This window comes from Cervus elaphus, chromosome 19 (assembly GCF_910594005.1).
Source record: "Cervus elaphus chromosome 19, mCerEla1.1, whole genome shotgun sequence".
NCBI lineage: Eukaryota > Metazoa > Chordata > Mammalia > Artiodactyla > Cervidae > Cervus > Cervus elaphus.
Genome location: NC_057833.1, coordinates 52,743,875 through 52,771,871, shown reverse-complemented (window position 1 = coordinate 52,771,871; position 27,997 = coordinate 52,743,875). Strand labels below are relative to the sequence as shown.

Here is a 27,997-nt window from a genome sequence, read left to right as displayed (position 1 = left end):
TTTACTCCTGACTTCAAAGCCTTTGCTTCTGCTTATACCTTATCTTGAACCCTTCTTTCCTGTTATGCATATCAAAGTTCTGTTAATTCATTAGCAATTGTAAAGCTATTTGTACAGTCTAGCCACTTGATAAATAACTACTGATGAATTCAGAGTTTTGTAAATCCAAGATCATTTTCAGAAATAGGTAGATAAATTTTATTTTCACATTAGCTGTAAAGTTTTTGTTTCATCTATATTTTAAAAATAATCTCTCACAGAGAAATCTCTCAGAGTTTGACATGAGGATAATCTTTTAATTCCTTTAGTAACTTCTATTTTTCCTTTTTTCAGATTATTACTTAACTTTTTGGGTTTCCTTTGTCTTTTTTGTTTACAAGAAATTCAGTCACAGCCACTGAATTAACCAAAGTTACTAGTGTTTTATTTTCCATATTGTTTTCCATTTAAAATTTCATCTTTAATTAGTTGTATTATATTTGTTTTTTCAGAAAACCCATAATGTCCTTGTTAAAGAATGGAGTAGGGTATAATCAAATAAATAGAAATTAAATATTTACCCATTAAGTCAAGTTCAAATGCCAGCTCTTCAACCTCTTCAATAATTGGTTATTTGACTTCCTATTCTTTAATAACAGGTTGGTTTTACATGCTTACTCTTCTGTACAATAAGTGTACTTCTTTTATACAACTTATTTTGATTTTGTGTTATATCTATTATTTTTATATCTGTCTTCTCCAGTAGACAAATTCAGTGGGATATAAAGATTAGGGCTGGGGATGCTTTCTCTGCACCTACCATTTTTATCAAAGTAGTCTGAGAGAACTTTATTAAATTGACTGAGGTTCATCCAGGTTAACACGTAGAGGAGGCAAGAAGTGGCCTGTCCCTTTAGACACATACAAAAATGAGAAGAAATAACCAGAGGAGACAAAGAAGTGTTTTTTCCACTCTCACTGCCTCTACTGAACCCTGGTAGTAAAGAAATCTTCTCTGCCCAGTAATGGAGACCAGGGTGAGAGAAAAAATAAGTCTGTTGTGTCATGGTATCGTTTCTGATTAATCAAATCTTATCTTGAGGTCCACTGATATAGTTTCATTTCTAATATGTCTAATGATTGCTCTAGCCATCATTTGTCTATAACTCTAATAATACTTATTGTTTGGAAATATATGTGTGTGTAAATATATATATAAGTTTGATATAAATAAATATATTCATAACTTAGTTGTATAAATAATAAATATATCCATAACTTAATTTTATAAATATAAATTTAAAAAGTAAATACTAAAAGTTCCAAACAATAAGTATTGTTATAGTTTCCTTTCTTGCAGTTGTTTAAGTTCCTTTAAGGAAAGATCATGCTGTATACATCTGTTCAACTTTTATGTCTACTAGAGTTTCTTTCATTGTGCAATAAATAGCACATTACCCAAGTTCCCTATATACTTTACTAATTTTGAAAGAATACCAAGGGTGTGGCAACATTTGATAACATAAATACTTATTCATTTAACAGATATTTGGGTACCTACTTTATGTAAGACATTGTGTAATCACGGGGAATAAAACAATTCAGGAAAATGTAATGATTGCTTTTTAATTTAATTTATAACTACAGAATGAATCTGTAAATACAAACAATTTTAAATTCTTCCTGCTTTAAGTCAATTTAAATAGCATATGTTAGAGTTAACATAGTTCATTGATTCCCAATATGGGTTTTGTAGTTAGATGTTGGATTTGAGTGGTGTAACCTGATCAGGTATGTCTCAGTCTTTCTAGCCTCTTTTACCATGTGTAATTTGGAAAAACAATATCTGTTTGGTAGGATTAAATGAGATAATGTACGTAAACTGCTTACCTTGGGGTCTGGCACATAGTTAACCCTCAAATTTCAAGTCTAACGTAAATTACTTTTTAAATTGGTTACTTTAAGTGAAATTAAAGTAAATTCTGCCTCACCCGAGATTATCTTCTGTTAACCTTGCTTTTACTTCTGTGTAATAATTTTCAAAGAAGCATTAAATGATATGGGGAAGACATAGGATTTACAACAAAAAGTTCTGGGATCTAACAATATGAAATTTACTTAACTTTTCTTTATCTAAGGAGATAAGATTTTATAGCCTTTTATATGCCTGTAGAGAGTTGGAGCCACAGGTAGTATGATCTAGGTCAGAAACATTAAGTGTTATTGCTATAATAATTCTGTGTTAAAATATTTTTCCTTTGGAATATAGAATGATATATCAACTTTCTTCCTCCTCTACTTGTTTTTAATTGTTATTTCATTAGGCTATTCATTCAATTGATTGGCATCATGAGGGCAAACAGTTCATGTGCAGCCATTCAGATGGTAGCTTGACTTTATGGAACCTGAAAAGCCCCAGTCGTCCTTTCCAGACCACAGTTCCACATGGTAAGATATATGCTTTCAAAAGAGAGTAACTCTGGAGGTGCAGTGCCACTACTTGAACTGGGAAACTTGGTATCATTATCACTAAAAAGAGGTAATAGAACATAGCTTCTGATTCTAAATACCCGTTTATACCTCCTTCAGATCCCCACCCAAAGTTTCTAACCTTCCCTTCTGCCTGTCTGTCAACTTTCCTACGTTGTAACTGAGCGTATATAGAGACCTCCCAGGCAAAAATTGAATAATTGATGATTGATGTGTCTGAAGCAGAGGAAATTATGCAGGATTTGACCAATTTTAAGGGGTAAGGAAGCTAGTGAGAGAATGGTGCTTTATGGATCTAACTCTTAGACCTAATTTCTATACTGCTTTAGAGTCTTTTGTCTTCTAAATTCTCCCATTTATTTTCACTTATGCCATTTGAGTACTGTGGTTTTTATTGTAGGTTGTATTTCTTAGTATATTCCTCATTGAAAGGAGATATTTAGGATTTATGTTGGCTCTACCTAAGTGGACAGAAAAAAGATGTCAAATGTATGAATAGCTTTTATTCAGAGGCCGTATTATTTTCCATAATATAGGTGATCTCAGTTTTCGTGTTTACCTCATACTCTTGGTTGTAAGAATAGAAAAGTCAAAACCTAGAGGTTAATCAGATACATTGTGTTACAGTTTCTGGGTGTTTATTACAGTTTTACATTTAGAAAATAGTGGTATGTTTGTACAGTGGGTGACCCATAAATCAAAAGATGGAATTATTCCAACTTGGGTTGGTCTGCCATCTTTTTGTACCATCATGTTCTATCTGCAAAAGACTAAATTATTGCAACATTTATCTTAGCAGTTTACTTAAGAGATTACCTTACATTTAGGCACTTACTTAGAGATGCTTTATTTATTTATATAGAAGTACAGTTGATATATTATTTATATTAGTTTCAGGTATACAATATAGTAATTAAATATTTTTATAGATTGTACTCCATTTAAAGTTTATACAAAATAATGGCTGTAATTCCCTGCAGTGTACAATATTCCTTATTGCTTATTTGTTCTATACATATTAGTTTATATCATTTCATCTCATACTCTAATTTGCCTCTCCCCCTTTCTTCTCTACTCTGATTACCACTAGTTTGTTTTCTATATCTGTGAGTCTATTTCTGTTTTGTTTTATTTTGTTTTTGGTTCCACATATAAGTGGCAACATAGAGTATTTGTCTTTCTTTGAATTACTTAACTTAGCATAGTACTCTTCTATTCTGCCTTTCATTTACTTTATAATTAGACATACACAATTAATTACCATGAAGTTACAAGTATACTTGGGAAGAATGTAATTTCCTTTTACACAAAGATCAAATTTGAAATTCTTATTTTTACTTTGTACTATTTAAATCTTCACTGTTTTTATTATTGAGTTTTCAATTCTTAGAGAAGTACCTATTATTAGAACCTCTATTATTGTGAGTTTTTCCTTGTAATTCTATTCATTTTGTGTTTATACTTTAAAAATCAAATAGCTAAATGTGGCTGATAATGTTTATCAGATCTTCTATGATTTAACTGATATTTGCCTAGTAACCAGTTTCTGAGAAACTAGTATTAAAATTTAATGGTTATAGAATTATCTGCTCTCTTTAATTCTGTCCTTTCTTTGTTTCATGTATTTTAAGATTTTATTATTGGGCATCCATCATGTCTCCTGTAGAGAACATATAGTTGGGTCTTGCATTTTTATTCACTCTTACATCATTTAGTTGGAGTGTTTAGTTCACTAATATTAAATATAATTACTTATGATATTGCATTTTTTGTTCCTTTTATCTCCCCCTTTTGCCTTCTTTTGGATTATTTGAAAGTTTTTACTATAATTCATTTGAATTTACATATAGGCAACTTATCTTCATCTTCACATATTCTTTTTAATCAGTTGCTCAAGGGATTACAGTATACTTCCTTAACTTTCCATATTAGAGTTAATTGTAACACTTTACATAAAATATAGAAATTTCACAACCACATATATCTGTTTACCTTCACCCATTGTCCTTTATGCAATAGTTATCATATTTATCTAAATACAATGTTGTAATTTTTACTTTGAATACACTTAAGTATTTTTTCTTGTTGTATGTTTTCTCCATTGTATGTTTTGTGAGTTTCGGGTATACAGCTTAGTGATTCAGTTGTTTTTTCAGATTATATTCCAATATAAGTTATTACTGAATATAATTCCCTGTTCTATACAGTGAATCCTTATTGCTTATCTATTTTATGTATAGTAGTTTATATCTGTTAATCCAGTACTTGTAATTTTCCTCTCCTCCCTCCCCTTTTACATTTGTTTTCAATATCTATGAGTCTGTTTCTATTTTGTATATAGTTTCACTTGTATTATTTTTTAGATTCCACGTATAAGTGATGTCATATAGTGTTTGTCTTTCTCTGACTTACTTCACCAAGTATAATATTCTCTAGGTCCATCCATGTTGCTGCAAGTGACAATATTTCATTCTTTTTATTGCTGAGTAATATTCCACTGTTATACGTGTGTAACACACCACATCCTACAACAGTCATGTGTTGATGGACACTTGAGTTGTTTCCATGTCTTGGCTATTGTAAATAGTGCTGCTATCAACATTGGTGTGCATATATCTTTTTGAGTTAGAATTTTCTTTTTTCTTTCTTTTTGGATGAATACCCAGTAGTGGGATTGCTGGATCACATAGGTAGCTCCATTTTTAGTTTTTAAGGGAACCACCATATTACTATCCATAATGGCTATACCAGTTTATGTTCCTTCCTGCAGAGTTCTCTTTTCTCCACATCTTCTCTAGCTTTTTATTTGTAGACATTTCGATAACCATTTTGACCACTGTGAGACTTAACTTATTCTGTTTTTGACTTGCATCTGACTAGCATTTCTCTAATAATTAGCAATCTTTTCATATGTCAGTCATCTATGTCTTCTTTGGACAAATGTCTGTTTAGGTCTTCTGCTCACATTTTGATTGGGTTGTTGGTTTTTTTTTTTTTTAATATTGAGTTGTATGAGCTATTTGTATATATTAGGTATTAAACCCTTGACAGTCACATAATTTAAATATTTTATCCTATACTGAGGGTTGTCTTTTTGTCTTGTTTATGGTTTTCTTTGTTGCGCAAAAGTTTTTAAGTTTAATTGGGTCCCATTTGCTTATTATTGTTTTTATTTTCTTTACTCTAGGAGATTGGTCAAAAAAGATCTTGATGCAGTTATGTCAGTGTTCTGCCTATGTTTTCCTCTAAAAGTTTTATTGTATCCAGTCTTACATTTAGGTCTTCAATCCATTTTGAGTTTATTTTTGTGTATGGTTGTTAGGTACTGTTCTAATTTTGTTCTTTTACATGTAGCTGTCCCGTTTTCCCAGCACCACTTATTGAAGAGGCTTTCTTTTCTCCATTGTATATTTTTGCCTCCTTTGTCATATATAAGGTGACCATGAATGCATGGGTTTATCTATGGGCTTTCTATCATGTACCATTGATCTATATTTCTGAAGTATTCCTTTCTCTGCAGTTTTTGAAATAGTTTGATAAGGATAGGTTCTAACTCTTCTATAAATGTTTGTTAGGATTCACCTGCAGAGTCAATTTGTTCTGGACTTTTGCTTGTTGAGAGTTTTTAATTGATCATTCAGTTTCATTACTGGTCTGCTCATATTTTCTATTTCTTCCTGGCTTAGTCTTGGGAAGGTGTGCCTTTCCGAGAATTTGTCCGTTACTCTTAGGTTGCCCATTTTATTGGCATGTGGTTGTTCACAGTAATCTCTTATGATCCTTTGTATGTCTGTGATGTTAGTTATAATTTCTTTTTCTTTTCTTGTTTTATTGATTTGAGTGAGCCCTTTCCTTTTTTTTCTTGATGAGTTGGCAAAGGATTTATCAATTTTGTTTATATTTTCAAAGAACCAGCTTTTACTTTCACTGATCATTTTTGTTTTTTCTTAGACTCAATTTTGTTTCTACTGTCATCTTTATGATTTCTTTTGTTCTACTAACTTTTGGTTTTGTTTGTTCTTTTTCCAGTTGCTACAGGCCTAAGGTTCAGTTCAGTTCATTCGCTCAGTTGTGTCTGGCTCTTTGCGACCCCATGAATCGCAGCACGCCAGGCCTCCCTGTCCATCACCAACTCTCGGAGTTTACTCAAACTCATGTCCATCGAGTCGGTGATGCCATCCAGCCATCTCATCCTCTGTCGTCCCCTTCTCCTTCTGCCCCCAATCCCTCCCAGCATCAGGGTCTTTTCCAGTGAGTCAATTCTTTGCATGAGGTGGCCAAAGTACTGGAGTTTCAGCTTCAGCATCAGTCCTTCCAATGAACACCGAGGACTGATCTCCTTTAGGATGAACTGGTTGGATCTCCTTGCAGTCCAAGGGACTCTCAAGAGTTAGGTGTTGCTTATTTGAGATTTTTCTTGTTTCCTGAGGTAAACCTGTATATACTATAGATTTTTCTCTTAAACTGCTTCTGCTGCATCTCATATGTTTTGGATCATTTTTCATTTTCATTTATGTCTAGGTATTTTTTTGTTTCCTATTTGATATTTTCAGTGATCCACTGATTGTTAAGTAGCGTATTGTTTAGCTTTCTTGTGTTTGCATTTTTTACATTTTTTTCTCATAGTTGATTGATTTCTAGTCCTCATAGTGTTTTACTTGGAAAAGATACTTGATATGATTTCAGTTTTCTTGCATTTATTGAGGGCTTTTTTCTTTTTTGTGTGGCCTAGCATTATTTATTCTGAAGAATGTTCCATGTGCACTTGAAAAGAATGTGTGTTCTGCTTTTTGATGGAATGCTCTATAAATATCAGTTAAGTTCATTTGCTCTAATGTGTTATTTATGGCCTGTGTTATTGCTGATTTATTCTCTGGATGTTCTGTCCACTGATGAAAGTGAGGCGTTAAAGTTTCCCACTGTTATTGTGTTACTGTCAATTTCTCCTTTTATGGCCATTAGCATTTGCCTTATATATTGAGGTGCTCCTGTGCTGGGTGCATGTATATTTACAATTGTTGTATCTTCTTCTTGGATTGATTCCTTGATCCTTATGTAGTGTCCTTCTTTCTCTCTTTTTTTTTTTTTTTTTTTCTTTCTCTCTTATAACAATCTTTATTTTAAAGTCACTTTGTTGTGTGTAAGTGTTGCTACCTCAGCTTTCTTTTGATTTCCGTTTGCATGGAATACTTTTTTTCCACCCCCTCACTTTCAGTCTATGTGTCTCTAGATCTGAAATGGGTTTCTTATAAACAGCATATTTGTGGGTCTTGTTTATGTACCATTCAACCATCCTATATCTTTTGGTGGAAGCTTTCGGTCCAGTTATATTTAAGGCAGTTATCAATTTTTATGTTCTTATTACCATTATTCTGTAAATTGTTTTGGATTTGGATTTGTAGCTTCCCCCTGCCCCCGCTTTCTTCTTCTCTTGTTCTATTTTCTTGTGATTTGATGACTATCTTTAGTGTTATGCTTGGATTTTTTTTTCCTTTTCTGTGTATCTGGGTATCTGTTATTGCTTTTGGATTTGTTACTATCAAGAGGTTTTTGTATAGCAATCTATATATACATGATTGTTTTCAGTTGCTTATCTCTTACTTTCAAATGCATTTCAAAAACCTTGCATGTGTACTCTCCTCCACCTCAAAATTACTGTTTTTGATATCATATTTTGCATCTAATTGTTTTGTGTATCTCTTAACTGTTTATTGTGGTTGTAGATGATTTAATGACTCATCTTTTAGCCCCCCTACTGGTTTTGTGTGTGGATGGTTTTGAACCTTTACTGTATCTTTGCTTTACTGGTGAGCTTTTTCATTTTATAATTTTCTGTGTCTGATTGTGGCCTTTTCTTTTTTACCTAGAGAAGTTCCTTTAATATTTGTTGTAAAGCTGGTTTGGTGGTGCTGAAATCCTATAGCTTTTGCTTGTCTGTATATCATTTGATTTCTCCATCAAATCTAAGTGAAATCCCTCCTGGATAGAGTATTTTTGGTTGTATTTTTTTCACTTTTTCATCACTTTAAATATATCATGCCACTCCTTTCTGGCCTGCAGATTTTCTCATGAAAAGACAGTGGATATCCTACTGGGAGTTCCCTTGTGTGTTATTTGTGACTTTTCTCTTGTTCTTTTAATATTCCCTCTTTATCTTTAATTTTTGTCATATTAATTACTGTATTACTTTGTCAGCAAAGTAAATAACATAAGTAATACATTAATACAAGAAGAACATAAGTAACACATTAGAGCAGAGACATTATTTTGCCAACAAAGATCTGTCTAGTCAAAGCTATGGTTTTTCCAGTAGTCATGTATGGATGTGAGAGTTGGACTATGAAGAAAACTGAGCACCGAAGAATTGATGCTTTTGAACTGTGGTGTTGGAGAAGACTCTTGGGAGCCCCTTGGACTGCAATGAGATTCAACCAGTCCATCCTGAAGGAAATCAGTCCTGAATATTCTTTGGAAGGACTGATGCTGAAGCTGAAACTCCAATAGTTTGGCCAACTGATGCGAAGAACTGACTCATTGGAAAAGACCCTGATGCTGGGGAAGATTGAAGGCAGGAGGAGAAGGGGATGACAGAGGATGAGATGGTTGGATGGCATCACCAACTCAATGGACATGAGTTTGAGAAAGCTGTGGTAGTTGGTGATGGACAGGGAAGCCTGGGGTGCTGCAGTCCATGGGAGTCACGAAGAGTTGGACATGACTAGCAACTGAACTGAACTGAACTGAGTTACAGTATCTTAATATGTTCCTCTTTGGATTCATCCTGTATGGGACTGTCTGCATTTCCTGGACTTGGGTAGCTGTTTTCTTTCAGGTTAGAGAAGTTTTCAGCTATGATATCTTCAAATATGTTCTCAGCCCCTTTATATCTCTTTTTTCCTTCTGAGACCCATATAATGTAAATATTGATGTGCTTGCTATTGTCCCAGAGGTCTCTGGAACTGTGCTCATTTCTTTTCATTATTTTTTCTTTTTCCTGTTCAGCAGCAATGATGTCCACTACTCTGTCTTCTAACTCACTGATCCATTCCTCTATATCTTTTAAACTATTATTGATTCCTTTTAGTGTATTTTTCATTTTAGTTTTTGTATTATTCATCTCTGAGTGTTCTTTATATTTTCTAACTCTTTGTTAATAACTTCTTGCTCTGTGTATTCATTCTGCTCTCAAGTTCTTTGATCATCTTCATGACCATTCATCTGGACTCCTTCTTGGATAGATTGCTTATCTCCACTTCACCTAGATATTCTGGTATTTTATATTATTCCTTTACCTGGAACATTTTTTGTTGCCATCTCAATTTTGTCTAAGTTGCTATTTTATTTTATGTATGTGGTAGGTTTGTATATGTGGTAGCTGTGACCGACCTAGACAGCATATTAAAAAGCAGAGACATTATTTTGCCGACAAAGGTCCATCTAGTCAAAGTTATGGTTTTTCCAATAGTCATGTATGGATGTGAGAGTTGGACTATAAAGAAAGCTAAGCACCAAAGATTTGATGCTTTTGAACTGTGGTGTTAGAGAAGACTCTTGAGAGTCCCTTGGACTACAAGGAAATCCAGCCAGTCAATCCTAAAGATAATCAGTCCTGAATACTCATTGGAAAGACTGATGCTGAAGCTGAAACTGCAATACTTTGGCCAACTGATGCGAAGAACTGACTCATTGGAAAAGACCCTGATGCTGGGGAAGATTGAAGGCAGGAGGAGAAGGGGATGACAGAGGATGAGCTGGTTGGATGGCATCACCGACTCGATGGACATGAGTTTGAGTAAGCTCTGGGAGTTGGTGATGGACAAGGAAGCCTGGTGTGCTGCAGTCCATGTGGTTGCAAAGAGTTGGACACGACTGAGCAACTGAACTGAACTGATGTGGTAGGTTAGTTACATTTCTCAACCTTGGAGAAGTGACTTTCTGTAGAAGACACCTTATGTATCACAGCAATGCACTCCCATCTCATCAGCAAGGTATGTGCTCTAGGGCTTCCCCCTAAGAGGTTCTTCTATTGTGGCAGATTGACTGTGTGGGCACTCTGGTAGGTTTGGTGGCCAGTTGGTTGACAAGTCCTGCCTTGTGTGGATGCTGCCGGCTGGTGTTTAGTGGTTCCTGATCATGAGGTGGCTGCTTGTAGAATCCTAGTGGGCCTCAGGGCCAGTGCTGGCTCAATCACAGGGTCCCAGAGGCTCCAGGACTGTTGACCACCAACTGGTAGATGAACTGTTACTGAAGTTGGTGCTGGAATACTGGCAGGTAGAATACCAAGGAATGTAGTGTCATCCTGTGGTAACAGTATGTTTAGTTTTGTAAGAAACTGGCAAATTGTCCAGTTTTCCAAAGTGGTATACCATTTTGCATTCCCACCCACGATGAAAGAGAGTTACTGTTGCTTCACATCCTCTCCAGCATTTGATGTTGTCTGTATTTCAGATTTTGGCCATACTAGTAAGTGTGTCTTGGTATCTCATATAGCTTTAATTTGCGTTTCTCTTTAACATTTGATGTGGAACATTGTTCATATGATTGTTTACCATCTGTATATTTTCTTTGATGAAGTGTCTGTTAAGATCTTTGGCCCATTTTTTTATTGGGTTGTTTGCTTTTCTTACTGTTGACCTTTAATTGAAAGTGAAAGTCACTCAGTCATGTCCAACTCTTTGGGACCTGATGGACTGTACAATCCATGGAATTCTCCAGGCCCGAATACTGGAGAGGGTAGCCTTTCCCTTCTCCAGGGGATCATCCCAACCCAGGGATCAAACCCAGGTCTCCTGCATTATTGGCAGATTCTTTACCAGCTGAGCCACAGGGGAAGCCCAAGAATACTGGAGTGGGTAACCTATCCCTTCTCCAGCAGATCTTCCAAACGCAGGAATCGAACCGGGGTCTCCTGCATTGCAGGTGGATTCTTTACCAACTGAGCTATCAGGCAAGTCCTTTAAGAGTTCTTTGTAAATTTTGGATAATAATACTTTATCAACTGTGTCTTTAGCACATACTTTTTCCCTGGTCTGAGACTTGTCTTTAATATTCTATCTTCTACAGAGCAGAAGCTTTTAGTTTTAATGAAGTCCAACTTACCCATTATTTCTTTATAGATTATGTCTTTGATATTGTATCGAAAAAGTCACAGCCATCCCAAAGATCAACTGGGTTTTTTGCTATGTTATCTCCTTGAGTTATATAGTTTTATGTTTACACAAATTGATCTGTGATCCATTTTTGGTTAATTTTTGTGAAAAGTGTAACATCTGTGTCTAATTCTTTTTTTTTTTTCTGGCATGTAGATGTCTAGCTGTTCTAGCATCATTTGTTAAAAAGATTGTCTTTTCCCCATTGCATTGCTTTTGCTCTTGTGTCAAGGATCAGTTGGCTGTATTTGTGGAGGTCTATTTCTGGGATTCCTATTCTGTTGCCTTGATTTATTTGTCTATCTTTCTCTATTTTGATCATTTTAGTAAGTCTTAGTAGATCTTGAAGTCCCACTACTTGCAGTCCTCCCACCTTGTTGTTGACAATACTAGATATTTTGTCTTTCCATATAAACATTAAAAATCAGTTTGTTGGTATTCACAAAATAGCATGATGAGAATTCGATTGGGATTGCACTGAATTTATAGACTAAATTGGGAAAACTGACATTTTGACAATATGGAGTCTGAATATGCATGAATACAAAATATCTCTCCATTTATTTAGTTATTTGGTTTCATTCATCAGAGTTTTTAGTTTTACTCCTAGCGATTGCATACATATTTGGTATTTCATTTTTTTGGATGATAGTGTAAATGGTATTGTGTTTTAGTTTCAAATTCTATTTTTTTGCTTATATAAAGGAAATAAATTGACTTTTGTATATGAACAATCTATCCTGCAACCTTGTTATGATCACTTCTTAGTTCCAGATCTTTTGTCAATGCTTTTGGATTACGACTTAGGTGATTGGAGTTCCCATGTGGTGCTAGTGGTAAAGAAACCGCCTGCCAATGCAAGAGACATGAAAGATGTGGACTTGATCCCTAGGTCGGGAAAATCTCCTGGAGGAGGGCATGGCAATGCACTCCAGTATTCTTGCCTGGAGAATCCCATAGACAGAGGAGCCTGGTGGACTATGGTCCATAGGGTCACAAAGAGTTGGACATGACTGAAGCGGCTTAGCATGCATGCATATAGGTGACTATGTTATCTATGGACAGATATTTTTACTTATTCTTTCTCAATCTGTATCTCTTTTGTTCCATATTTTGTCTTATTTCATTACCTAGGACTTCAGTCCAGTTCAGTTCAGTAGCTCAGTCGTGTCTGACTCTTTGTGACCCATGGACTGCAACATGCCAGGCCTCCCTGTCCATCACCAACTCCCAGAGTTTACTCAAACTCATGTCCATCAAGCCGGTGATGCCATCCAACCATCTCATGCTCTGTCATCCCCTTCTCCTCCTGCCCCCAATCTTTCCAAGCATCAGGGTCTTTTCAAATGAATCAGCTCTTTGCATCAGGCAGCCGAAGTATTGGAGTTTTAGCTTTAACATCAGTCCTTCCAAAGAACACCCAGGACTGATCTCCTTTAGGATGGACTGGTTGGATCTCCTTGCTGTCCAACGGACTCTCAAGAATCTTCTCCAACACCACAGTTCTAAAGCATCAATTCTTTGGCGCTTGGCTTTCTTTACAGTCCAACTCTCACATCCATACATGACTACTGGAAAAACCATAGCCTGGACTAGACAGACCTTTGTTGACAAAGTAATGTCTCTCCTTTTTAATATACTGTCTAGGCTGGTCATAACTTTCCTTCCAAGGAGTAAGCATCTTTTAATTTCATGGCTGCAGTCACCATCTGCAGTGATTTTGGAGCTCAAAAAAAAAAAAAAAAAAAAGTTAGCCACTGTTTCCACTGTTTCCCTATCTATTTGCCATGAAGTGATGGGACCGGATGCCATGATCTTAGTTTTCTGAATTTTGAGCTTTAAGTCAACTTTTTCACTCTCCTCTTTCACTTTCATCGAGAGGCTCTTTAGTTCTTCCTCACTTTCTGCCATAAGGGTGGTGTCATCTGCATATCTGAGGTTATTGATATTTCTCCTGGCAATCTTGATTCCAGCTTGTGCTTCACCCAGCCCAGCATTTCTCATGATGTACTCTGCATATAAGTTAAGTAAGCAGGGTGACAATATACAGTCTTGATGTACTCCTTTTCCTATTTGGAACCAGTCTGTTGTTCCATGTCCAGTTCTAACTGTTACTTCCCTACTATGTGTAAATTGGCTTGCTTTATATTATTCCATAGGTCTTTTATATTGCTTTCATTTTTTTTTTTCATCTGTCTGTCTGCTTTCCTGATGCGTGATTTCCATTCTTTTCTTCCAGATCACTTATTTGTTCTTCTGAATTGTTAAGTTCAGTATTTATTGCTTTCAGCTCAGCTTTTGTCTCAGAAAATTAGTTTTCTAATTTTAATTGGCTCCTCTTTATAGTTTCTAGTTCTTTGTTCAGTGATCTGCCTTTCTTAATTCCTATTGATAGCCTTTCTTAATTCTGTTAGTATTTTTATTAGTCTTTTTTGAACTCCAAGACCGGAGAAATTTGTTTGTTCCTTCAGGGGATTTCTCTTGTTCTTTTAAGTGGAAGTGGTACTTCTGCTTCTTCATTTTACTTAGATTTCTTCAACTCTGAATTTAGAAGAAACAGTTGTCCACTGTGGTCTTAAAGGGCTGTTTTTATGTGGGTATCCCTGTGTAGCCTGTGTCTTTGTAATATTTTTGGTGAGAGGGCTGTTTTTAGTATGGATGCCTGCCCCAGTTTTCCTCATTGGGTGCTGCCCGTTATCCTCTTGATAATGGGTGTGACTGGTATTGTGATGATCAGAGCCTGCCTTGGATGTTGAATGGGGCCTCCATTTTGCTCTGTGGTTGTCACAGCCCTGTTGGGGGTAGGGTCTGCTCCTAGTTGTTGGCACTAGTAGCTCCTAGATCCATTTCTGAGCTGTGGTGTGAGGTAGGTGAGAGTGAGATACTGCACTGGGGGAAGAGCTACTAAGTGTTCCTCCCAGGAACTGTCTCCTGGGAAGTGTGCTCTGTGGTCTCATCCACATCTGTTGTGCAAGCTCATGAAGTACGCTCTTGTTGGCACTGCCCACGGCCCTTCCTCAGGATAAGAATGCAAGCAATCAGCCCAGAAGTTCCTCAGGCACTGTGCTCACCAGTCCACCAGCATAGATGTGTTGGCCCAGGTCCACTAGTCAGGCACCAGGGCCCCCTGTGAGGCCTGAAGGGTCAATCCAGACCTTGGCCCGGCCTTTGCTTGTCCTGGCAGCTACTAATGCCAGACCCACCCAACCCTGGGAGTACCAGTAGTCTGCTTGAATGTCTCACAGGCTCTGAGTTTACAAAGGAGCCTATGGCATAAATCCTCCGAAACCAACAGGACACTGCTCAAATTTCAGCCCCACTTCTAAAGTCATGCAGCAGCTCCTGGGGATCAACACAGACTTCAGCCTTGCCTCTGTGTGTGGATTGCCCATGGTGCTTGTGCACTCCCAGAGCTCACAGAGGCAGAGTCGTGCCCACTGTGAGCATGTGTTGGTGGGGCCCTGCCCCTCCATTCTTGCACATTAACAACAGGGCTTCAGTTGCAAAATCAGGCTCCATCCTGTGTACCCCCAGTTACAGTCTAGGGCACACTCTAGCCCCTTCAAGCTGCCTCTGCACAGCTAACCTCAGGTCTCTCCCTGGGTCTATCCACTGATGCCCAAGTTTTAGCACCCAGCCCCCAGTGAGCACCACAGACATGCATCTCTGTCTGGAGACTGCAAGTGAGGTAGCCAGGACCATCTGTGCTGATCTCTGTTTGTTCTGCCTACCACAGCCAGCTACTGCAGTCTCCTCTGAGCCTCTGAAGCTCCCTGTTTTTCACTGCTGATCTCCCAGCCGTTGAAGGGGGTTCCCAGGGTGAAGGAACCTTTCTTCTTTTACAGATCCCTCCCAGGGGTGCAGATTCTGTCCTGATTGTTTTTTTTTTCCCGCTTTTGTCCTACCTGCTTACATGATGATCTTTCCTGCAGTTTTGATCACATGAGATCTTCCCCCAGTATTCAGTAGGAATCTATGAGAATTGTTCCACATGTAGATGTATTTTTAATGTATCTGTGGGAGGATATGAGCTCCACATGATTCTGTTCCACCATCTTGATCTCTCTTCAGTTGTTTTTGATCAAAGAGGGATAGTTTTTCTTCTTTCACCAGTGAATGTGATGGTAAGCTCTGGGTTTCTATTTATAGTCTTTATCAGGCTGAGAAAATCTTTTTTTTTCCTCTGTTGAAGCCTTTTGTTTAATCAAAAGAGTGTCGGACTTCATCAGATGCCTTTTTAGTCTGTTGAGATAATTGTGTAATTTTTGTTCTTTATTCTATTGATATGGTATATTACAGTAACTGGTTTTTCTCATGGTAACCATATTCCCATTATTTAGAAAAACCTCACTTCTTCATTGTTCTAGCTCTGTCTTAGCCTCATATTAGGATGTTTGATCTCATACAATGGATGATACTAATAGTTTTATAGAATTAGTTGGCAAATATTTCCTTTTTTGTTTTTAGGAGAATGTTTGAAGAATTGGTGGAAGAATTTAAATCATTTATCTCTGTCTCTGTCTTTTCTGGTCAGTTCAGCTACTTTATTGATCTTTTCAGAGAACCAGATTTCAGTGTATTGATTTTCTATTGATATATTTTTTCCTATTCTATTAATACTTCATTAAAGTGAAGTGAAAGTCACTCAGTCATGTCTGACTCTTTGTGACCCCATGGACTATACAGTCCAAGAAATTCTCCAGATCAGAATACTGGAGTGGTTAGCCTTTCCCTCTCCAGGGGATCCTCCCAACCCAGGGGTCGAACCCAGGTCTCCCACATTGCAGGCGGATTCTTTACCAGCTGAGCCACAATGGAAGCCCAATACTTCATTAATTTCTGCTCAAATCTTTATTATTTCCTTCTTTCTGTTTGCTTCAGGTTTATGTTGTTCTTTTATTCTGTGACTTAGGTGAATGGTTAGGTTAGTGATTTCATATATTCTTTTTTAATATAGCTGCTCATAGGTATAAATTTCCCTCTCTGTACTGCTTAGGTTTCATCTGAGAAGTTTTAGTGTGTTGTAGCATATATTATTCTAAAAATATTTTTTTCTTTGAACCATTTATTTTGTCAAGGGTATGTATGTATAGGGGCTTCCCTAGTGGCTCAGATGGTGAAGAATCTGCCTGCAGGGTGGGAGACCCAGGTTCAGTTCCTGGGTTGGGAAGATCCCCTGGAGAAGGGAATGGCAACCCACTCTACTATTCTTGCCTGGAGAATTCCATGAACAGGGGAGCCTGGCAAGCTACAGTCCATGGGGTCACAGAGTCGGACATGATTGATTGAGTGACTACCATACACACACACACACACGTATATATAGAACTTGTTACATTAGCCTTTTTGCTGCTTATTTATGGTTCTCTTCCTTTGTTCTTGTGGATTCACGTTACCATTTGATGTCCTTTTCTCCCTCCATTGTAGCCTTGCTCCCATCAACCTTCTCTGTGTTATTATTTTCAAATAAGCATCCCATATTACAATTATATACATATTAATTTTTACATCGCTTCTTAAATCAGTTAAGGTTGGAGAGGAATAGTGCAATTATACTGTCTTTTATAATTACCTACATTAATTACTTTTACTTATAATCTTTGTATATAGGTACATATTACTCTTTCAGCCTAAAGAACTTCTGTGTATTTTTTGTAAGGGAGCTCTGCTTGCAACACATTCTCTCAGTTTTTGTTATCTGGAAACATCTTTATTTCACCTTCATTTTTGAAAGATAATTTTGATGAACATAAGAGTCTTGGTTAACAGGGTTTCTTTTCCCAGTAAACTAAGTATGTCATTCCTTTGCCTTTTGACTTATTGTTTCTGAAGAGAGTCTCAGCTATTAACCTTATTGGGGATCCCTTATATACAAGGAATCATTTTTCTCTTGCTCCTTTCAAGATTTTTTTTTCTTTTAGCATTTTTACCTTGATGTGTCTGGGAGTAGATTGATTTTTTTAATCCTACATGGAGTTTTTTGAGGTTCTTAGATGTATAATGTCTTTCAAATAATTTAGAAAAATTTTCAGCCAATATTTCTGTGAATGTTTTCTCCTTTCTCTCCTCTCCTTCTAATAGTCCAATAATGCGTATGTTGGTGTGATTAATAGTATCCTACCTTTTTTTGAGATTTTTTACTTTTCTTCAGTTTTTTTCTCCCTGTTTTTCCTAAACATTTGTAATTATCTTCTTGTTTTCCATCATCAGTATCTTACATCCTCAAAATTTCTTTATTAAATAAACCCATATTAATATTTCAGAGACCTTGCTTTACACATATTATTTCTCAACTTGGAAGCTTCCAGTGGCTTTCCCTTGTCTACATGGCAAGTCAGTCTCATAGATTGCCATTATATGGCTCTTTTGTACCTCATCAGCATTCTTTCCTCTCTCCTTCTACATTAATCTTTTAATCTACCCAGTTTGGCTTATGCATTATTCTCTAATCATACTCTCTCATCATACATCATCATATTCTCTTAACATTCTGCCTTCATGTCGTTTCTTATGCTCTCCTAGCCAACTTCTGTCTAATAGCTAAGTTCTTAGTCTAATAGCTAGGAAGTCTTCTGTAAAATTCTACAAAGTCTTCTGTTATAAAAGGAAACCACAGTTTTATTCTCCACTCCTAAAGTACTTCATGTCTATCAATCATTTATGGTACTTCATATCATTATTTTCAATATTTTTTTGTTTAGTAAATTTTAAGCTTCTTAGTAGTTATTTCTTTGTACCCTCCCACTTACTACAATACTGTGAAAATAAGGAATAGCAATAAATACAGTTATTGACAATGTTGTTTTATACAATATGACATTTAAGCATATTTCAGTTACTAACAGGCAATAAATATAATCAAAGCAGAAAGCTTTCACCTTCTAATAAATCAGAGTTGGAAACTGAAGTAAAACATTAGTTAAACAATGATTCTTTTCTACTAAAATCAGTGCATGGTACTGATGTTTACTGATTGAAAAATAGTAATTGGTTCCATATATATACATACACACAACTGCAAATACGCTGTTTGGTCAACTAACGGTTTGGCAATTACTAGAGAAGCATTGGGTTGAAAAAATATCAACTGAGAAGAATGGGCTTCTTTGCTAAGTCTGTTACTTCCTTTAATTCTCTAATTCCTTTTATTATCAAAACTTAGTAATCCCTGACTGGCTCTACGACCACTGTACAGAATGAGTCCCTGAGCCAAAGTTGTCCCTTTGTAATGATCTATATTTAGTGTTAACAATTCTTTTTCATATATAATATAGATACTTTTAATCCTATTTTACAATATAAATGATAGTGGTCAATATTTATTATTGGGTTGCTTCTTCAGTTGACATAGAGTAAAAGAAAAAGAAGGAAATTTCAAAAAAGCATGCCATGGAGCAGATAAGGTATACTGTATGCTGATAGCCATTAAACAAATTGGATAAAACTGTCCTGACTTCTGAGTTGGATTTGTCTGCCATTATGAAACTGTGATGAAATTTTAACTTATATGCATGTAAACATCTCTCTACATGATAGTTTTCTTTGTCTACAAATAGCTCTGGCAATGTAAGAATATTTATTAAAATAAAATGTGTCATCTTAAAAAACAGATTAATAAGCAAAATTATAACTATAAAGATAAAGCTTACTTCTGCCTATGACATACTTATTTCCATTTTCAACTCTTCTTGATGTTTTATTCAAACTCTTTTGTAATCTGAACTTAATCTTTCCCTTATAAGAAACTATTATTTTTGTTTTATGTAAATAGAGTTCATCATTAAAATTTTAAAAAAACTTGAAATATATCACCTGTGTTGATTGTTAATGGACTTTCCTTTAAATGAATTTGATGAAAATGCAATGATTTTCATAGTGTATCATAAGTTTTAAGTGACAAGTCTTTCTGCATATGAAAGGGTTTTCTTGTTTCATAGGTGAAATTTTTAAAGCCTAGTATGGATTTTCATAATACATTTCATTATGCAGATAAGTATATATGTGTGTGTCTTCAATCCTGCAGCTGTTTATCATGAAACTTATGTAATTAAAATAACTTTATATGATGCTAGACTTATATATGGAGAATGTGAAGCAATAAAAATATGTTTACAAATAACTTTATTGATTATATAACAGTCAATTGTTAGGGCTCAGTAAACCATTTATAAATTTAACAAGAATGTTAGAATGCATAGAAACGTGTCTATCTGATTATGAAAAATACACAATTATTTTAAAAAAATATTCCTTTAAAAATTCTTATGGATAAGTAGGATTTAATTCATATTTAATAAAATCCTTTTCTTTCTTTAGGAAAAAGTCAAAGAGAAGGAAGAAAACCTGAATCTTGCAAACCAATTCTTAAAGTAGAATACAAGACTTGTAGAAACAGGTATGCATTTTTACTTGGGGGGTTATGGAAAAAAAATGTAAGAAAGAGTGACAAGAAATACAGATATCCTTTAATGTTTGTATATTGTTAAGTTTTACGTAATTATATTAACTAACATTAACAACAATGTTCCTTGATAACAGATTTATTATTCAATGGGTATGTATATGATGTCAATATTATTATAAATAGTAACTTAATTATTTAAAGATTTTTATTAATATTCATATGAGTATTATATACATTAATTTTAACAATGAAGGGCTTTTTGGCCATGCAATTGCAAGTAGCAATCATTTAGCATTATTAAACAGCAAAAGCTATTTACTTATTAGTATTACATATGAATTAAATATATAACTAAGTCTCTGTACTTTAAGATCTTACTTTTTGAATTTGAAAAGATTAAAGTTAGTTGGGAATATAAACATTTATGTATATTGGTGTAATACAATGGTACTAAATTTTAAGATATAGAACATTAAAAATAATATTTAATAAAATTTATTTTGTATGTATAGCAGCCATATCCTATATATCAGCAATGTTCTTTATACCTAAAGTAATTATTAGTGGCAATATTCCCATCCAGAATTACTATAATTACAAATCTCGTGTAGACCTTAGTTTTAAGTCTAAATTGGATAATTCTACTTTATATTACTTAAATGCCCACACTATAATATTTTCCTGTCATCACAGGTACATATAATATTTGCTTATAGCTGCTCTTCTCAAAGTATGATAGATAGATGGATCAAAACCTCTTTAGCCTAGCCTAAGATCTTCACGACCCAGATAATCACAATGGTGTGATCACTCACCTAGAGCCAGACATCCTGGAATGTGAAGTAGGTGGGCCTTAGAAAGCATCACTATGAACAAAGCGAGTGGGTGTGATGGAATTCCAGTTGAGCTATTTCACATCCTAAAAGATGATGCTGTGAAAGTGCTGCACTCAATATGCCAGCAAATTTGGAAAACTCAGCAGTGGCCACAGGACTGGAAAAGGTCAGTTTTCATTCCAATCCATAAGAAAGGAAATGCCAAAGAATGCTCAAACTACTGCACAATTGTACTCATCTCACATGCTAGTAAAGTAATGCTCAAAATTCTCCAGGCCAGGCTTTAGCAATGTGTGAACCATAAACTTCCAGATGTTCAAGCTGGTTTTAGAAAAGGCAGAGGAACAAGAGATCAAATTGCCAATATCTGCTGGATCATCGAAAAAGCAAGAGAGTTCCAGCAAAACATCTGTATCTGCTTTATTGACTATGCCAAAGCTTTTGACTGTGTGGATCACAATAAACTGTGGAAAATTCTGAAGGAGATGGGAATACCAGACCACCTGGCCTGCCTCTTGAGAAACCTGTATGCAGGTCAGGAAGCAACAGTTAGAACTGGACATGGAACAACAGACTGGTTCCAAATAGGAAAAGGAGTACATCAAGGCTGTATATTGTCACCCTGCTTATTTAACTTATATGCAGAGTACATCATGAGAAACGCTGGGCTGGAGGAAGCACAAGCTGGAATCAAGATTGCCGGGAGAAATATCAATAACCTCAGATATGCAGATGACACCACCCTTATGGCAGAAAGTGAAGAAGAACTAAAGAGCCTGTTGATGAAAGTGAAAGAGGAGAGTGAAAAAGTTGGCTTAAACCTCAAAATTCAGAAAACTAAGATCATGGCATCTGGTCCCATCACTTCATGTGAAATAGATGAGGAGACAGTGGAAACTGTCAGACTTTATTTTTTTGAGCTCCAAAATCACTGCAGATGGTGATTGCAGCCATGAAATTAAAAGACACTTGCTCCTTGGAAGGAAAGTTATGATCAACCTAGATAGCATATTAAAAAGCAGAGACATTACTTTGCCAACAAAGTCCATCTGGTCAAGGCTATGGTTTTTCCAGTGGTCATGTATGGATGTGAGTGTTGGACTGTAGGAAAGCTGAGCGCCGAAAAATTGATGCTTTTGAACTATGGTGCTGGAGAAGACTCTTGCGAGTCCCTTGGACTGCAAGGAAATCCAACCAGTCCATCCTAAAGGAGATCAGTCCTGGTTGTTCATTGGAAGGACTAATGCTGAAGCTGAAACTCCAATACTTTGGCCACCTCATGCGAAGAGTTGACTCATTGGAAAAGACCCTGATGCTGGGAGGAAGTGGGGGCAGGAGGAGAAGGGGACGACAGAGGATGAGATGGCTGGATGCCATCACCGACTCGATGGGCATGAGTTTGAGTAAACTCCGGGAGTTGGTGATGGACAGGGAGGCCTGGCGTGCTGCGATTCATGGGGTCGCAAAGAGTCAGACACGACTGAGTGACTGAACTGGACTGAATGTTACTATGCATAACTAGTAAAAATAACCACAGTTTTATTACTATTGTAACTAAAGTATTAAAATATTTAAAATTTAATCATTATGGATGAAAATATTTTACATATATTCTTTCCTTCTTAAAACAGCGTTTATAACCTTAACTTTGCTTGAGTCTTCAGGCTCAGTATTATTTACATCGGTTGTTATACCGTGTTGCACTCAAGGGCACCTAACCTTGCCTAAAGGGAGTACGGAGGAGTACAGTGAAGGAAGAATCACTGAAATTCTTCTTAGGAAAGGAGATGCTTGAGATGGGATTTTAAGGGATGGAGGATAGGATAGTTCCAGATGAATGGAGAAAAGGATAAACATAAAGAAAAGGTAATTCAGAAATCAGGAATTCAAGGCAAGACAGTTTAATGATAAGATCATTGGAGTGAAACAACCATGTGACCTTGAAAATTAACTTTTTAAAAATTTAATTTTCTCATCAACAGTACCTATTTAATTATGATGTTTGTAACATCATAAATTTGATGAGAGGCCCACAGTGTTTTTCTTAAAAAGCAGTTGTTACCATCATAAAGCCATGTTAGTTCACACTGTTAATATTTTTCTATGATTCTAAATTGATTTGTTCTAGTTATTGGTAGTTGAAGTTTGTGTAGAAATAATTCAGATTTCTAACATGAAATAATTATGATTAGTAATATATAATCACTATCAGGCCACTTACTGTGCACTGTAGAACTCTGTGTCAATTTGTTGTGATTTACAACTATATTAGAAGCAGTGGATCCACAGCTCAGAACACAAAGAGACTACAAAAACAGAGGAGCACTGAAGTTGAGTCCACAGCAAAGTGGACTCTAGTCTGGAAGTGGAAATAAATCTGTTTCTGCTCCTTCTCGTACATAGCAGATACTTTGTGAAGTAAAGAAAGTGGGACAGCTTTAGCAGGAGCAGGAACTTTATAAGAAGAACCTTACCTTAGTGTGCAGGGCTTCCCTGATGGCTCAGACAGTGAAGCGTCTGCCTGCAATGTGGAAGACCTGGGGTTTGATCCCTGGGTCAGGAAGATCCCCTGGAGAAGGAAATGGCAACCCACTCCAGTACTCTTGCCTGGAAAATCCCATGGCTGGAGGAGCCCAGTAGGCTCCATGGGGTCTCAAAGAGTCAGACACGACTGAGCAACTTCACATTCCTTTACCATGTATGTTGCAGCAGCTGGGCCCCTTAAAGGTCTGCACAGGTAACTGGTGTAAAGCGTATGTTTTCTGTTTAATGTTATCTCGGACCAGCCATTCCCAAACCTGCTCAGGGATCACTGGTCCCTCGTCACCAATTTGCTTGCTGCAGCTCCAGTCACAATGGTCTCAGGCTTAATAATTTTATCCTTTTAAAAAAAACAAATAATGATCTCTTTACCTGCTATCACTGGCATTATCAGGTTCTCTGTCGTTAATAAAAATTACTCTCTGCTAGTTTTTTAATCCTTTCCTATTGTAGCCGCCTACAGATAGACTTCATGTGTGGTTAAATTCTCCAAGCTTTAGTATACCCATCTATTAAATGGGGATAATAATAGTAGTTCTCTGATTGGTAAATCTTAAGGATTAAATACAATAATGCATGTGACGTTCTTCACAAAATACCTGGAACATCATAAATACTCAACAGATGTTACACGTTTGTTATATTACACAATTTATCATTTAATCCTTTTGCCTTCATTGAGACAAAATCTCAATGCTTTTTTTATTGTATTATCTATTTTATAAATTATACAATAGCCTTTTTTTCTCTTGGTATACAGTTCTATAGATTTTTTTTAAAGCAAATGTATAGATTCTTGAAATTGCAACCACAATAAGAATACAGAAAATTTCCATATGCACCAAATTATCTTTGCAGTCCCTAACAATTACACCTTTCCCCACTCCTAACCTCTGGAACCCAGTGATCTGTACTTTGTCACTATAGTTTTGACTTTTTGAGCTGTCATGTAAGTGTAGTTATATATTATGTAACTTTTGATCTTAGCTTCTTTTCCTCAATATAATGATACAAAGACTCAAGGAAAGTAAATTAGAGCATTTTCCCATATTTATTTTACAACTCAATTATTTGTGTGAAAATGCTGACAAAACTTTAAATAATAATTAGCAAAGGCATTTTATATGTAAGTTTTGATGAAAACTTTTTAAAAAACTTTTTTGTTATTATATAGCCCACATAAGATGCAAATGTCCCTTTGATGATGTTTGGTACTACATACAATACAATGTGTAAAAGAACAGGGGTTCTTATAGAGTGAGTTCTAGAAACAAGTAGATTCTTCAGTTTAGCAGATAGATAGAAGTGAATTATTTAGTGAAGCATATATTCTCAAGGAATTTGGTACAATAAAAGTGTCTAGTTTCTTGAAAAAATTTTTGGAGAATATTTTCAGTCTGGTCGTTACTTATTGAAAAATGCTTCATAGCAACACACATTTTCTTTTATATACATATGCTGGAGATATAGATATTTGAGAAAAGAAAAATGAAAAGTTATGAAAATATTTAATAACTTTCTGACAGCTGTAATATTTTATGATCATCTTAGACCCCCTCTATTATCTAACTGTAACTTGCAGTTAACAGAAATGAAAGTTTGTTCCAAGTTAGTTTTACAAGCTAAATAAAATTGACTTACCCTAGGTAAAGTTGAGAAGATCACATTTATTTTTGGTGAATTGTTTTCCCCTTACATGTAGTTTTCTCCATCTTTTTGTCATAACCCTTTTATATAGAAACACCATTATGTAGACTTTTCATGCTACCTTCCACTATTCTGGGCTTGCCATTGTCACGTTTCATTTTATATTGAAATTTGCTTCTATTTCTTAGTGATTTGGGACCTCACATGCCTACTGGTTAATATGATAAACTAATATTATCTAACATTCTAATAGTAGTAATTTAGAGTTTGGGAACCAACCACATGTGATGTTCTTTTGAGTCAGTGAGCATCTTTCCCCTGACCAACCTTACTGCCTTTTCCCCATCTCACCTCAACATCTTCAGGCTGATTCATTAGTAATTTTAACAGTGAGAATGTACATCAAGTAAAAGGGAAATAGAATAGTAAATTTGTTGGGTGAGATATTTGGGAGCAGAAAAGGCTTTTGCTCTGACAATTATTGTACATAATCCCTACCAAGTCCATTCTTTTTTGCCTCAATCCTGTGATGTTGTGTCATCCTAAGGAACTCTCGTTTTTTTTCCCTTTGTAGTGAACCATTCATAATATTTTCTGGTGGACTGTCCTATGACAAAGCTTGCAGAAGACCAAGTTTAACTATCATGCATGGAAAAGCAATTACAGTGCTTGAAATGGATCATCCTATTGTTGAATTTCTAACTTTATGTGAAACACCCTATCCAAATGGTAAGTAACTAAAATGAAGCGATGTTGAAAAACAATTTTTGAAATGATAAGTTCCTAACAAAATTAAGCTTAAATATTTTTAGTTTTGGCAGCTGACATCTACTGTGATACAACACTGTGAGCTACAGGTGCTGGAGCAGGCTCTGCAACTGTACCTACTTGACAGACTGGAAGTAAGACAAATGTAGTGCAACAGTGCTGGAGTTTCAGGTTCTAATATCAGGTAAGTGCTTTAAACTTTGATAAGGATGGTGGAAGCTGAGCTGGGAGGGTCCGATCGGGGTCCGGGGTGAAATCACTTGGAGAAACTGAGGTCTCCTAATAGCCTCTCCTAGACCAGCTCCACCCATCCCATTCCTGTGCCAATCAAAGTTAAAGCACTTACCTGATATCAGTGATCTGTAACTCTGGCGGTGCTGCATCTGTTTCACATCTGACTTTGCTTCAGATGCAACTGCAGCACCTGTGATTACTCTGGGATTGCTGATGTGTGGTTAGTGATTTATTCAAATTTTGAGAAAAATTAGAAGAGTCTTTGAGAGGAGAGGTGCTTAGGTATTTTTATCATCCCAAATATAAAGACTTTTTATAAACATAAAATCTAGTCTAAACTTACATGCAAACTGTATAATGGAATCTAATGATGAAATATATCTTAATGAAATCTAAAAATTGAGATGAATGAAATCTAAAAATTGAGATGGATGAAATGCAGAAGGGGAAATATGAGTTTACAATTAAAAATTAGCCTCCAACTAATAAAAATAAATGAAAAAAAACCATAATATGTATATTCATACACATATATATTACTGTTTTTCAGGAGGGAAAATATAGGTGTAGAGAGAACAACATTGTACTTGGAGACAGAATATTTGAGTTTATGAGTTAGCTCTGTCACTTACTAGCCATGTGATCTTGGACAAATCACTTCATACTTATCATTTGTAGAAAAAATATAATATTGACCCCACATGATTGTTAGAAGGGCAGAGGAACTCATCTTGTAATCTATAAATACTTTTATTATAAATGTATTAATTTGTTTTAAATTACTGAGTTTCATGTTTAAAACCTAGAATAAAGTGATATGAAATAAAAACGTGGCACTTTATTCCGAGTTGCCAGTGGCAGACAAATTACCTGTGCTGTTAATTAACCACAAATATTTATTGGATGTTTCTATGGCCTCAGTATAACAAGAACTTGGTGAGAAATGGATAAAGTATGAAATCGACCTCTGATGTCAAATTGTAGAAAATCTGGCCACAAAAGGAAGATAATTATGACTTAAAACATATTACGCCTTAATTAAGTGCAGAGTTATGAGTCAGAGTTTAAATAATGTGCTAATTTATAGTTTAGTCAGGTAGTTGATGACTGAAATATTACATGAAATATTCATACAAAGCTTACAGAAAATGTAGGATCTAGATAGGACTTGAAGAATGACTTGGGCCTTGAAAATAATATTGAGTAAAGGTTTTAGAAATTGTGAGTTTGCTAGAATGGGATCAATTCAGAGAAAAGATTGAAAGCCTTTTGTAGATATTTGGAACTACAGAGGAATTTGGAGGAAATATTAAATGAAAGAAAGCAATGTTTTATTGTGTGGGTTTGAAGAGAGAGACTGAAATCTAAAACTTTGGATTCCAACTGGGGAGGCTTTGTGATAGTATACATTAAAATGATCAAGCTATGACATCTTGATCTGCTGCTTATAGGAGTAGAAAATGAAAACCCATTGAATTTGGTCAACAGTTATATTAGGGAGTAATATGAGTCAAAGATAACATTTTAGGAATAGTGGTTTTATAAGCAGTAACAACAGTTCTTGGGAGTAGAGAAGATAAATTTAAGTCAGTACAGTTGTTTAGAGCATAAAAGAGAGAGGGAGGAGGTCTTTACTATTTATTTTTGAATCATCATAATATATATGCTGTTTGGTGTTATGATAATGAATGATTAATGAACAAAAAAAGAAAGAACAGAGGACCAAAAACTTAGGTTAGGAAAATTTCTTCTTCAAGAAAGAAGGTATGCATGCCAGCAATAGAATCTGAAAATGTGTGGTTTCAAAGATCAAACACTATATGTATATATACATTTCTACATATCAGTAGAGATGTTAGGACAATTTCTAGTAATGTTAAACAAATTATAAATGTACTGTAAACCAAGTCTAATTACTGCCAAACCATGTATATTACTTTGCTTTTCAG

At 35.6% G+C, this 27,997-nt stretch overlaps 1 protein-coding gene across 11 annotated transcripts in view; it reads left to right on the top strand.

Moving 5' to 3' along the window:
- STXBP5L (syntaxin binding protein 5L) overlaps nucleotides 1–27,997 on the top strand; it is a 327,812-nt gene that overhangs the window by 153,992 nt on the left and 145,823 nt on the right. For all 11 annotated transcript variants that reach the window (XM_043874859.1, XM_043874853.1, XM_043874861.1 and 8 more), the window contains 3 exons: nucleotides 2,304–2,427; nucleotides 19,935–20,013; nucleotides 25,621–25,775. In XM_043874859.1, the coding sequence (XP_043730794.1) occupies nucleotides 2,304–2,427; nucleotides 19,935–20,013; nucleotides 25,621–25,775 (358 nt within the window). The remainder of the gene's footprint in view (nucleotides 1–2,303; nucleotides 2,428–19,934; nucleotides 20,014–25,620; nucleotides 25,776–27,997) is intronic.